We start from the raw sequence: 12,876 nt of genomic DNA, 5'->3' as shown, positions 1-12,876 counted from the left end.
TTTGAGCTTATGATTGTAAAACATACTCGAAATATATGTTGAAATTCAAGTAACGGAACAAATCAATCAGATCTAATCCTCTAAAACTGATTATTTTTGCAAAATAGAAAAAAAATCAAATGAATTGTCCTAAATTGCAATCTTTGAAACACAAAGTTCATTCCTGCCCGACCAGAACCACATAACAAAAATATAACACATTCCTATCAGCAGCAGTTTAAAATAACAGGAGTTGATAAAATTTTGTTATCAAGTTGGCTTTGTTATCAGCTTGTTACATTTTTAGTAAGACATTTATAACAACATTTGTTATAATTTTGACATCGCATTTATAAGTTTGTTGCAAATAACATCCGATGTCATAAACAGTAACATAGTTTGCAAGAATTTTGTTATTTTGTAATATCCTTGCAACACATTCTGTAATAATTTTGATATAATTGTAACAGGGTTTGTTATATTTTAGTTTCATTTGGTGCAAATTTTGTTAGAGTTTTTGTTATTTTAACTACTAACGGTACATGTTTTATAACAACTGGTGATATAAAAAAATCATATCAGGGGAACAAATTCTGTTATAATCTTGTTTCTTCCGTCTGGTCGGGTGTAGTGAAGCTAATACAATCAACAACCCTGCTCTACTCTGTCTACGTCCATGCTTCTTAAAGAGAATTGGCAACGATAGCGGCGTCGGCATCCGTCGGAAATAGCCCAAAGGAAGGAAGACAAACCATTTTTCCAAAACTAGTTTGAATTCCCTTTCCAAGTCCGGAAGCAGCGCGAGGCGTACAGACGGAACTAACGATGATTGAATGCTTTGTCTGCCCCGCATCCCACCGCCGAATCCAATCAATAAGTGACATAAATTGATGGAAATTACTCAGGCCCTGTTTCTTTTACTTTCAGTTCCAACTGCACGGATGGCTACCTTAAGGTCTACTTGAAGGGCCAGGAGGTAGCAGATGCGTACGATAAATTCGATCACGAGCTGTGCGGTAACGAGATTCCGCACGCGGTCATCAGCGACGGTCCTCGACTGGTGATGGTGTTCAGTTCCGGTGACTTTCAGGGGCGTGGTTTCAAGGCGAAGTATACCTTCGAAACGGAGTACAAAATACCGGGAACGGCCGCTCCGGACGGCACCTGCAGCTTTACGTATCGGAGCACTTCGCGCAAGAAGGGCGAGTTCAACAGCCCTCGGTACCCGTCGAACTATCCATCGGAGACGAACTGTTCGTACGTCTTTTTGGCAACTCCGAACGAGCAAGTCACGATAGTGTTCGATCACTTCAAGGTCAAAGCCGACGGTGCTAATACGACCTTTGGAGCGTACGGAGCTTCCGTGTGCTTCGAAGACTGGCTGGAAATGTACGTCCTGTACCGGGACGGATCGGATCGGTTCCTGGGGAGGTACTGTAGCCTAACGGCTCCAGGGCCGGTAGAAAGCCCACGTGGAGCGGTGGGCATACGGGTGGTGTTGCACACGGATCAGGAAAACGTGGCCAGCGGCTTCAAAGCACGGTACATATTCGAAACTGCCAAATCGGTGTTCGGTGACTGCGGGGGAAATTATTCCGGTGAAGACTCCGGCATCGTGGCGTCGCCGAACTTTCCCGCAAACTACGACGCTCCCAGCAAGGGGCTGGCTTCGCGCGCTTGCAATTGGTACATCACGGCACGGATAGGGTACAAGATCATGCTGTACTTCGACTACTTTGCCATCGAGGGAGAACCTGCTAGTGAGTATTCTGAATGTGTTGTAGGGTATTAGTTGTGCGAGTCACATGGCTTATGGGATTATTGAAGCTTCGGCAATAATGCGGAACGTAGGGAGATTAAGTGTATAACGGATACATTCCATCCTCCATTCCAGCTCGGGGTTGTGCAGCGGCCGTCCTACGCCTGTGGCTGTCACCGGACTCCGATATGCCTCCTATAGAGATGTGCGGAGAAAAGCCCGCCATGGAAAACTGGCAGTACGTAACCCAAGGCCAAACCGCACGAATCAGTTTCACCAGTGCGGATAAGGCCATTGGTGCACAGGTGAGTAACGTTGTAGTGGTAGATGTCTGTGGCCACGTCCTAACAACCAAATCTTCTCCTTGGCAGGGCTTCCGCATAATCTGGACCGAGGTGCAGGAAACTCCCGTGGGGTCAAGTTCTACGCTGTCGCTGCTGTGCGAATCGACGTACCACTGGCAGTGCCAGATTTCCGGCTTCTGCCTCTCGGATCGGTTGCGCTGCGATGGCGTCAAAAACTGCGGCGCCTCGGACAATAGCGATGAAATGCACTGTGAGTCGTGAGTGAGTCGAACGGATTTCAGTTCATTTTTTTCGCAGTATGATTTCCTTTTTATTTCAAGTATTTTATCAGTTCGAAACGTATCGGTTCCGTACGAAAAAATTGAAGTGAGAGATTTTCTGATCTGCAAGGCAAGACTCCATTTTACCTCTACACGAAGACAAAAACCTCCACGTTTTACGATTGATTTTCTGATCGATAGCTGTTCGTTGTTTGTTTGCACCCTTAGCATCTTCTCTAAATGGTTCTCGGACACAACCCTGCTATAAAAGTACCCGTCACAGTTCCTTAGTAAAACAGTATTTTTTTTTCGATCGGAACCTGCTGCAGAAGTTGTGCCAGCAACTAGAAAAATACTTTGAATAAAAGAAAACGTTCCCACTAAAGCGCTAAACTGGCGACTACTAACCTCACAAGTTAACCTTACATTGAAGTACCGACTGCATTTTGATGGAATATTATGTTAACCACTGTAACTGTTCATCTTTTTAAACAATTCCAAAGACCCTGATCGATAAGAAGTTTTGCACGTCTCATTTGTATGAAAAAGCACGATATGACAGTGAAAGACCATCGCAAAAGTATGATTTAACTTGATACTAAATAAATTTTCGATGAATACTGTGTTGCTTGCTGTTACAGATACTTTTCAACAGAATAGTTATCAATGATATTTGCCATGGTCTCTTACACCTTCAATAATTGTATGTTACATTTGTTTCGATCTCGCGTTGTTTATTTCTTCTATTGATATATCCTTGAATATCCTTCCTTTGATGTTTTCGATAATGAGCATACTTTTAAGAAAATCCCGAACCCCACCTAATCTACTGTTTTGCAAGCACTTCTAACAAGTGAGATGATATGCTAGCACAACAGTCGTTCTCAAGTCTTCTGAATGACAATACTCATCTGTTTCTTTTCTTCCATCTCTTCTTATTATCTTCTCTCCACCTGATCTTTTGAATGAACTGCCTTCACTTATCAAAACTCAACATCTACTCTACTCTGAACTGCCAAACGACTATACCACTTTTAATACCTCTGAACCTATCATTGTAATATCTACAAACATCATCCTTACTACAACCGGCTCCACAAAACAAGGTGAAGCATCTTCCAAACCTATTTCTACTGTGTGTTACATTTCGATGGCATTTATATGGATATTTTATGAACAATATTATCGTTATCGTTGAGAGAGCTATAAATAACCTCTACCACGAGCAGAAGATACCAATGGCACCTGATATCGTTTGTACCAACACGCACAACCCATCATTGACAGTATTTAACACCCACAACGTATTGACGGTTCCCAGTCAATGTAAGAAACACCACTTTGGAAAAAAAGAGCAATCAAAACACTGCTTTCTCACAGTTTTGCATGCCTTCTGTTAACTTCAAACACATACACTATGATTCAACTACAGCCTGACCCGCAGCCACCTTTTCAAACGGAAAGGAACTCATTCCAGTGACCCACTTTTCACTTAGCTTTTCAAATGAATCCACCTCAAACAAGTGAGTTTCTGCACCAATCTACAGCTTAAGGCTTTTTCATAACACTCTAGACATCAAGCTCTAAGTTCGCCACATTATTGCCAAATACAGATTCAATCTATTTTGGTGTCCTTAGTATTGAATCTGTACTTGGGTCATTTGTGATAGCTTGGAGTACAACACAATCATAACCTTCAATAGTTTCAAATAGTTCGATCACACACACATACGCACAAAAACTCATTCATACTCCTCTCCGTATACAAATCTGTTCAGACAAATGACTTTCAAACAATGTAAACTATTTCTAACCGTATTTTACCACGTTTATTATATGGAATATTTTAACAATGCAATTATTTTACAAAATGCAAATCAAAATCCTTTTTTTCCTTTAAGCTTATTCCTGATTGTTTCCTGTGTAAAATATTGTAAAATAACATGAAATGCAGACTTTTTATTTTTATTTAAATTTCACTTGAATTTTTTGGGTAAATTTGTTTTGTTATAATTTATGTTGATTGAGCTTTCTAAAGAAATGAACTCTGATTTATGCGTTTGACTCATCATATCTTGTAACCAAATGTCTAGCGACCAATAAACACAGCTTTCCTATTAATGTTATGACATTCATAAAAAATGTCACGACAATTGTATTGCTTTCCCAGTATAATCAAAAGCAACACGCACACTGACACATTGCCACCTAACACCGCGCTATTCGAATATGCAAACAATATATTCTAACCACCGCTAACCCAAAGACCCTAATTATAACGACATTTACTAACCGAATGTATTTATCCCTCGATGCTAACCCAACCTGACCTCGTCGCACGGAAACTAACCATTCCCTCCTACATGATGTCGAACCATCCCGGGAACTACCGAAACGCTACGCAAAACCGATCATTTGGAAACTTTCCCATCTCTTTCTGTCTCTGTTTCCGTCTCTGCGCGTTCTCGTTGCTGCACCACCACCACCACCACCACACAGGCACCATCATCATTCCCGAGGAGGATCACGGCGCTCTAATAATAAGCTGCATAGCCGCCGCCTCGTTCCTAATCTGTCTCCTCTGCACTCTCTGTCATCGAAAAAGAAAACGCAGACATCACAGACAGCTGGGGCTGCATAGGAACGCGGCCCACTACGACTCGACGACCAGCGCGACCGGGATCAGTAAGTATATGGGTTGGTATGGGTGGCTGGCGATAATCAAAGTAGAGGCTGTGCGTGTGCTCGGATTTAGCTGCCGTGCACCTAATTTCAGTAATCTAGTTGGCATCCACAGCGATCTCGTATCCGCATCTCTCCATCCTAGGATTTGCTTATAGCTCGTCAAATCGTTTTACACAAGGTTGAGGTGTTCATCAATATGCTGCTTCCACCTTTCGGTCATCTCAACATGCTCTCATCCTTACCTCCTCCACATCTCGGCTCAGGCACTGAGCCTCAGCGGGATGCGTTAAGCTTTCGATAAAACTTCCACGTTCCTTTGGAGTTGACGGATAATCTGTGCTGGGATTATCCGTCAACTCGCACTCCGCAGGCGGCGTTTTATCACCAAAAATGGCGATTCTGCTGTTTCCGTTTTCCTCTATAATGTTCCACGTGACAAAATGGTCTCCCGCGCTGTATTCTTTTCCTCCAAATTTGCTCGTACTCCACGTCGAACCAATCGTTCGCTTCGGCTGCATCGTTGATGGCTGCTTTTACTCACTGCTAGAATAACTCCACAAGAGGATCTCGATCCAACTCACGCTCTTACTGTATTGCAGCCTCAAGTTGCTGCACGTATGCAGTAGTGACATCCGGTTGCTTTAAACGTCCAAGTTCATCCCGAGGCGGCAGTCGATTCCATTAATGACAAATTTTAAAAGCAGTTTAAAGATTCATTCACGAATTTCAAAACGCCGAAAATGAACAGTTTTGACATCTACCCATCGCCTCATAACGCTTCTTGCATGGATATTCTACAAATTTGGTATACATTCGAAAGACACCCACACATTCCCTTGAGCCAAATTTAATTTGTGAATCGTCCATACCTACCTTTTATCTTGATGGCAAATGCATAGCGCCAGGCCATTGCCGGGCATATTGTAAATCTCCATCTTCGTCGATAGTTCTCAAGTTTCCCCGAACGTTTGATGTCGCCAGGTCCTCTTCCTCTCCGTACAGCCAGCGTTTTTGTGGTGTTCCATGAAATCGCCGACCTAAAGACACTTACACGTTAATGCTTCCAGTGGGCATTTATGCCCTTTGAAGCAAGCACCACACTAGACAACGGATTAGCATGCAACGCCCAGTGGCACAGTCGGAAAACATTCCTCACGAAAAGTTTACCGGCCTGAGGCGGGAATCGAACCCACACTCCCTAACACGATGCGGCTAAATGCCTGGTGACACTAACCGCACGGCTACGAAGCCCACCTCCATCTGTCAATATTATTTTCACAATTCTTTCTTTCGACATTCGCACTAAGTACATAACTATCCCAAAGTCTGCCGTATTTCACACACCTAATAACATTCACATGTTTCTACACTTGATAAAACCAGTGATTCTTGCGCCTGCGCCACTCATTATCGGCCCTCACTCAGATTGCTTCGATTTCACCCCCTCTCAATACGACATACCAAGTAGGGTTGCCAGCCGTTGAAATTGGGTGACTTCCAAGGATTTCGTGAACAGCTCAACCAGTTGATCACGAGTGCCGATGGGTTCGATGTTCAACATACCTCTCTTGACCAGGTCCCGGATGAAGTGATGCTTTTTTAGGTTCTTGACCATACACACACAGTCACGGTTGTCTTCGAAAATTGTCACTGGATTGGCTACAGCATGCAGGTTCTCCAGAATGCCACTGATCCACACGGCCTCTGCTGCCGCTGCGCTGGGAGTGACGCTTGAAGACAACGACACGGTAGATTACATCTTGCTGCTCCACGAAACAGTGCACCCATACACCTTGAAGACGGATCCGCTTACCGACTTTCGATTCTGCTTTGCTGTTTCATCGGAATTCAAGACCTAGCGATTTAGTCCCGCTCAAGTACCGCACCACTCGCTTTAGAGCATTTCAGTGCGCGGTCGAAGAATCCTGCTGGAACTGTCCAAAATAGCCGACAGGGTAGCACAGAGCATGATGTACCTCAGGCTACCGAGCAGTTCCCGATAGGGTTCACCGGCAGCAGGCCCACAGCGTGATAATTAGAGACCCTTCTTCATCGGAGTCCTTTCGGATTCAAGACCTTTTCGATGCTCGATTCCTGTGACAGCCACAGGAAACCTTCACTACGCTTGTAATTGATCCCTATCCCGAGGAAATGCCGCAACTCACCGCAGTCGGTCATTTGTAATACGAACGCAAGCTTCTTCTTGATCAAGCTGATGGTGCTCAGGTTTCTTCGGGCAATCTGCAATCTGGTTGGTAAACTTCTGGTTCTAACACCGTGACGACTGCTTCAAGCCGTACAGGGGCTTTTACAGCTTATACGCCATTCCCGGTGCTGCTGTCACACCGTCGGGGACGCATATGTAGATATGCTCCTTCAGCTCGTCATGAAAAGCGATCTTCAAGTCCATCTGGTAGAAGAAGTCCTCATGGACGCCCACCGCAAGAATGATTCTGATCGTCGCAAGCTTTGCAACCGGTGCATACGTTTCGTCGTAGTCCAGTCCCGGTCTCTGCTCGAAACTCTCGGCAACGATTCGAGCCTTGTATCGCACCGCCCGTCCGTCCTTGTCGTCCTTGATGAACACCTGGTTCTCCTCCATCGACTGCAGCTCGTCCTGAATGGCTTTCAACCACTCACCACTCGTTACGGTCGTCACGACTCAGAGCCTCCCGGCAGGAACATCTACTGCAGAGAAAAATGCGGCAGAGGTTGCTCGGAAAAAGTCAAGCAACTTAACTGGTACCTTGCGCTCCCGTTCTCTGCGCCTCGACGATTCGCCCTAGACATCGCGTCTATCTGTTTGCGAAGGGAGCGGTTTTCCCTTTTGCCCTCATTTCAGAAGCGTATGGGAAACAGTTCTCGTCGAAACGAACGTCACGAGCAATCACCACCTTTCTGGATTTTCTGTTCCAAAGGCGGTATCCGTTGGGGGCGTAACCGATCATGATGGCTTCCTGACTCTTGGCGTCCAATTTCTTCCGGAGTTAAGTTGGGACCCACGCGTATGCCTTGCAACCGAATACGCGCAACTTCGACAAATCCGGTTTGGATCCGATGCAGCATTCTGCCGCTTCACACCACATGGCTTTCAGCATCGACGAATCAATCAGCATGGTCCTCAGTTTTTCCACCAGTGAGCCTTTCTGCGTTGTAGAACCATACTCACGACCTTGATCCACGGTGAGCTACGATATCTTCAATCCAAACTGTGCGGTCACAAGGGCTTCGTACTTCTCGAAAACTTCCGACTTCCGTTTCATCAGGTAGATCATGACGAAGTGCGTCTAGTCGTCGATGAAAAAAGGATGGGACCGCAAACGTCCGAACGAATGCGCTCGGGGGCCGATTTGCTCGCGAACGGGTGCCAACGAAAGGTTCTCGACACTGCTTACCCTGGGCACAGGCAACGCATTCGATTCTGTCATGGTCCACGCCAGTTGCCAACTGAGACATGAAAAATGTTAAAAATTTAAGTAAAAAGTTATAAACGAAAATGTTTTTTAACAATTTTTTTCATACAAATTTGTGTACTTTAAGTTAAAAATTCGTAACTATTTTACAAGATTTTTAACATTTTTCATGTCTTCTACAAAGTTGTTAAACATCTTAAAACGCGTGTTTTTGCTGAAAATTGCACCTCTCTATCTCTTAAAGTAAAAGAATTATCAGTCGAATTCGTTTTAATAAGGCTTATTTGTTTGATAGTAAAAACCCATGCAAAGACGCTTATAGACAAAAGTTTTTATCAACTGCCGAAAGGGGAGATATGGTACTTTCATGATTTGTAAGAGTTGTCTGCGCCATTTTGCGCCGAAGCCAGTTATAGAGGCCTAAACTACCCCTTGAAAAAAGAGTAATTCATAAATAACTTTGTTACTTCAAAAGATAGGGTGATGATATGTTCAGCAAAAACACGGGTTTTTCTATGACAAACAACTTTGTAGAAAACACAAAAAAATGTTAAAAATCTTGGAAAAAAGTTATGATAAAAAATATGATTTCTAGGGGTCATTCACATTCAACGGCATGTATCTCAAAAAGTATAAGAGATAGAAAAATCGTGTCTTCGACAAAGTTGTTTCAAATTGCCAATTCTACAACTTTACCGAAGACACCATATGTCTATCTAAATGTTTTGAAAAAATAGTTTTTCTATCTCACTGCTAGGTGGATTGATCACAAAATTTTTTGTGTCAAAAGTTGTGCTTTAATATACCAAGAATCTTCTCCGAACAAACTATATCGCTAAAATCAACGGTTAGGGCGCTATTCAAAAAGCGCATGGAAACGAGAAAATAAAACACAGTGCCATGGTTTCCTAGACTACGAAATTCATGCCAACTCGACTGACGTGTCTCTAGGAAAACCTCATATTGCTTCGATTACACTTCTGATAAGCTTCCACGTTTCTTGAGAACCCCATCTCCTGGCATTCCACCTGTTTCATGCGACGCTTGTTATCACGGAACAGGCAGGTAATGTCTTGGCATCAGTTTGTGTCATTCTACGTTTTGCTACGTATGCGTTAATGACATCTGATCGCGCTAGAATGTACTGAGGCGGGCGTCGGTACCGTACATCGTTGATAATGAATAGTTTTGGGACTCATTTTCACGGCAAACTGATCTGTTTCCAATATCGAGTGACATCTCTAAGCACGCATTCAACAAAAGTCAACGACGAATTACATTCAGTATCAAATAGAGTAGCCTAGTTGTATATCATCTCCCCTTTCCAGGTTTGGGTTCCAGCAGGCGGCATCTGCAGGCCGGTGGTAGCCTTTCCGGCAGTTTACACGGCATCAACAATAGCGAACCGATGCAGATCCCGCCGGCACCACTGCCACCCGTTAGTGTACCGCCCCATGTGTGCATCAACGACACCCTGCTGGATCCGGACGACCTGAATGATGACCTGTTTGTGAACAGCTGCGACCGCTTCGACGACAACGGCGAGTGTGTATAGCGGTGAGCGAGACCGACGACGGCGAGGAGGCTACTTTACCAACGTTGCAGCATTTGCCGCTTCTGTCAGCACCTTTACCGGGGACAATACTGTTGCTCGTTTTATTACTATTACCCGTACGATTACTGCTCCTCGCTGTTTGCTATGCTGTGTTTCGGTAGCAGCAGTGCCACAAGTGCCGACAGCTCTCGTCGACTAACGAGCACCATTAGAAACAACATCAACGAAGACAGCAACTCCCCAGCAATCCGAAGCCACCAACTCATCAACGATGAATACGGAAACTATTACCAGCAAAGCTACTATCATAACAATCACCAGCACCAGCACCACTACCACCACCAACAACAACTACAGAAAGAACAACAAGATACGGCTATGGCAGGCACAGCAGTTGATAATTTGAAAATTATTTACTATTAGACGCCATTGTTCGTGGAATTCGTACGGCAACAGCAAGAGTTGTAATCGACTCATAGATCTTCTGCTATCGTTCGTACCCTAGCAAGCGAAGACAGAGCAGATAAACAAGGCATTAACAATAACGACACAAGGATAAAACTAACATTAGATAAACTAAATATTTTAATTAAAAGTGAACAAAAGGTAACAGTAAATCAATTTTTTATCCCAATTATGAATTAACACAATACTGTCGAGTAAATAATTCATAAACACACAAATCAAACGATAAAGGAATAAAAACATTACAAGTATAGTAAACAAGAAAAAACAAAGATTTCATAAATAATCGCAATACATTATATTTTAGTTTAGGGTTTCCAATGTGCAAAAGGAGAAATCGTTACAGAGCATAGTAGATCTATAACTGTAACATAGTTATTAACGTCATTGGGGTAACCGAAAAGAACTGTGGCGGTAGAAATGAAACAGAAACAGGAGGAGAGAGATAGAAAACCGCGGAAAAGGTGGTGAAGTTGTTTTATTTGTATAGTTCATTTTATAAGAAAATCCTTTTTAATAAAAACAAAAACCAATTGAGAAAAAACGCGTAAACGGATAACCAAAAACAAACACAAAAAAAAACTAGGAAATATTTAAAAATTACCGATTTACACTGTCACATTAAACATGGAAATGACAGACACGAACACACATAAGAACACATGACAACAAGCAAAACAACAAACATTCATTGATATTAGAGGAAAAAAGAAACAATCACACGTTCGTGAGAAAAATCGTAGAGACACTCTAAGTATGAAAGAAAATCATAAAACACACTCACACACAGACATGGGGCATTAATTTGTAGAGTAAGCAAATAAGGGAAAAGTTGTTTTTTATATATTTGTACGAAGTAGTTATTAGACATTGATACAGAAACAAATAACGATGTGTAGACTAATTAAAACGACTAAAACAGAAAAAAACGGGAGGGAGGGGAGAATCTGAGGCAAGAATACATGCATTAAAACATAAAGCTCAATTTTTTTCGGAAATAAAGTACTTGCGAACATGGTCTCAAGTTTTTTGTTTGTTATTATGGGTAAACAATTTTCTCGAAGTAATCGTTTCAATGTTTCTTTCAAGTAAGCGCATGGAATGAACTAACCACTGAAGTAGACAGAAACCAATTATGATCACTCAAGTTTACGCTTACCATGATCTTCCCTGTAATGCCATAACCAAACGAAGACGAACTTGGATAGAGAATGTGCAACTAGTCGAAATAATCAAGTTTTATATAACCCCCGTAACGTCACAGTGACCGTCAAAACAAATAGAGGGAAATTTAAATGAAGCCGTTAAACCCAAAGGAAGGCAAACAGAAAATAAAACGAAAACACAGCACACAGAAAGTGAGCCAATAAACAACAACTAACTGAACAAGTAAAGCATAACAATTAACCATGTAATAAATGTGTAAAGAAACCTAAAACAACTATTAATTTACCAGAAGCAGGAAAGTGAGGTTAACCAAGAATATTATTGCAAAAAAGTGAGCGTCCAAAGAATAGGTAACACACATACATAGATGACAACATGTATAGTAAACCAAACAGAAAATTACTTATACACAAACACATACATATGCGTTCGGAAGCAGGGCTGACACAAACAACAAACGTACGTCCTCGTCAGTATAAAGCAAAAGTAATACTCACAAAAAAAAAACCAAAAACACACGCAAAAGTAACACATTTCAGATACCTACATTGCAACTAAGGACAAACGGTAAAATAAAGCAACAACACACATATGCAAACTCGCAATGGAAGATAAATCAAATGCAAAGGAAAACAAACACGTCAAAGGGAACTGCGACTCCCCTCGGATATCTTCCAGTAGGGTTTGTATTATTTTGAGTAAAAAAAACACATTCTCACACATGGTCACAAACACTATCAGGTATCAGAAGGCCGGCTCCAGAGGCACGTTCCCCGCCATTTGGGAGATTTGTGCCATCGCCATATTTGAGCCTATTTCATCATCTACCCGAAGGGAGAGGCTAGGGAAGGGAAAGATGGGAGGAAATAGGAGTGGGGTCCCTTGAAGAGGGAAAATCGCATAAGCGAATTAAGAGCATGTAGCTCCATACCACAATGGGTTCGAACAGCGCCCTAAAAAGGGCACTGCAAAACGCATGAGCGTAAAGAGAACCTATAGCTCATTACCACAGCGGGTTGAGAATAACAGAAGGTCCTGAAGATTCAGGTAACTGAAATCAGTTTCACTTAATAAGTGTTTACCAAGTAATTGGAATCGCAAATACGCGAGAACTTGACAGTTACATATCAGGTGATAAGAAGTTCCATAATCGGAATCAGAACTATCACACACAAATGTATCAACACACTGAATATTTGCCATGTGATAGTTGAGTCAGCAGTGGCCAGTTAAGGTTGTAACCAAGCGACTGCAATTCTGCTTTGACAGATTTGTTAAATACTTAGCC

General features: G+C 42.6%; 1 protein-coding gene across 15 annotated transcripts in view; it reads left to right on the top strand.

The window, feature by feature from the left end:
* LOC5576365 (bone morphogenetic protein 1) overlaps window positions 1-12,189 on the top strand; it is a 540,800-nt gene extending 528,611 nt beyond the window's left edge. For 11 of the 15 annotated variants that reach the window (XM_021837569.1, XM_021837567.1, XM_021837558.1 and 8 more), the window contains 5 exons: window positions 907-1,739; window positions 1,874-2,043; window positions 2,110-2,293; window positions 4,803-4,988; window positions 9,730-12,189. In XM_021837569.1, coding sequence (XP_021693261.1) covers window positions 907-1,739; window positions 1,874-2,043; window positions 2,110-2,293; window positions 4,803-4,988; window positions 9,730-9,956 — 1,600 coding nt within the window. In that variant the 3' untranslated portion in view covers window positions 9,957-12,189. Of the gene's footprint in view, window positions 1-906; window positions 1,740-1,873; window positions 2,044-2,109; window positions 2,305-3,409; window positions 3,630-3,683; window positions 3,827-4,802; window positions 4,989-9,729 lie in introns of those variants that run through there. The other 4 variants (XR_002498632.1, XR_002498631.1, XM_021837570.1 and 1 more) reach the window with 4 other exon arrangements.
* Window positions 12,190-12,876: the final 687 nt, after the last annotated feature.

Source organism: Aedes aegypti, chromosome 1 (assembly GCF_002204515.2).
Source record: "Aedes aegypti strain LVP_AGWG chromosome 1, AaegL5.0 Primary Assembly, whole genome shotgun sequence".
Lineage (NCBI taxonomy): Eukaryota > Metazoa > Arthropoda > Insecta > Diptera > Culicidae > Aedes > Aedes aegypti.
This window is presented reverse-complemented; position numbering and strand designations above follow the sequence as displayed.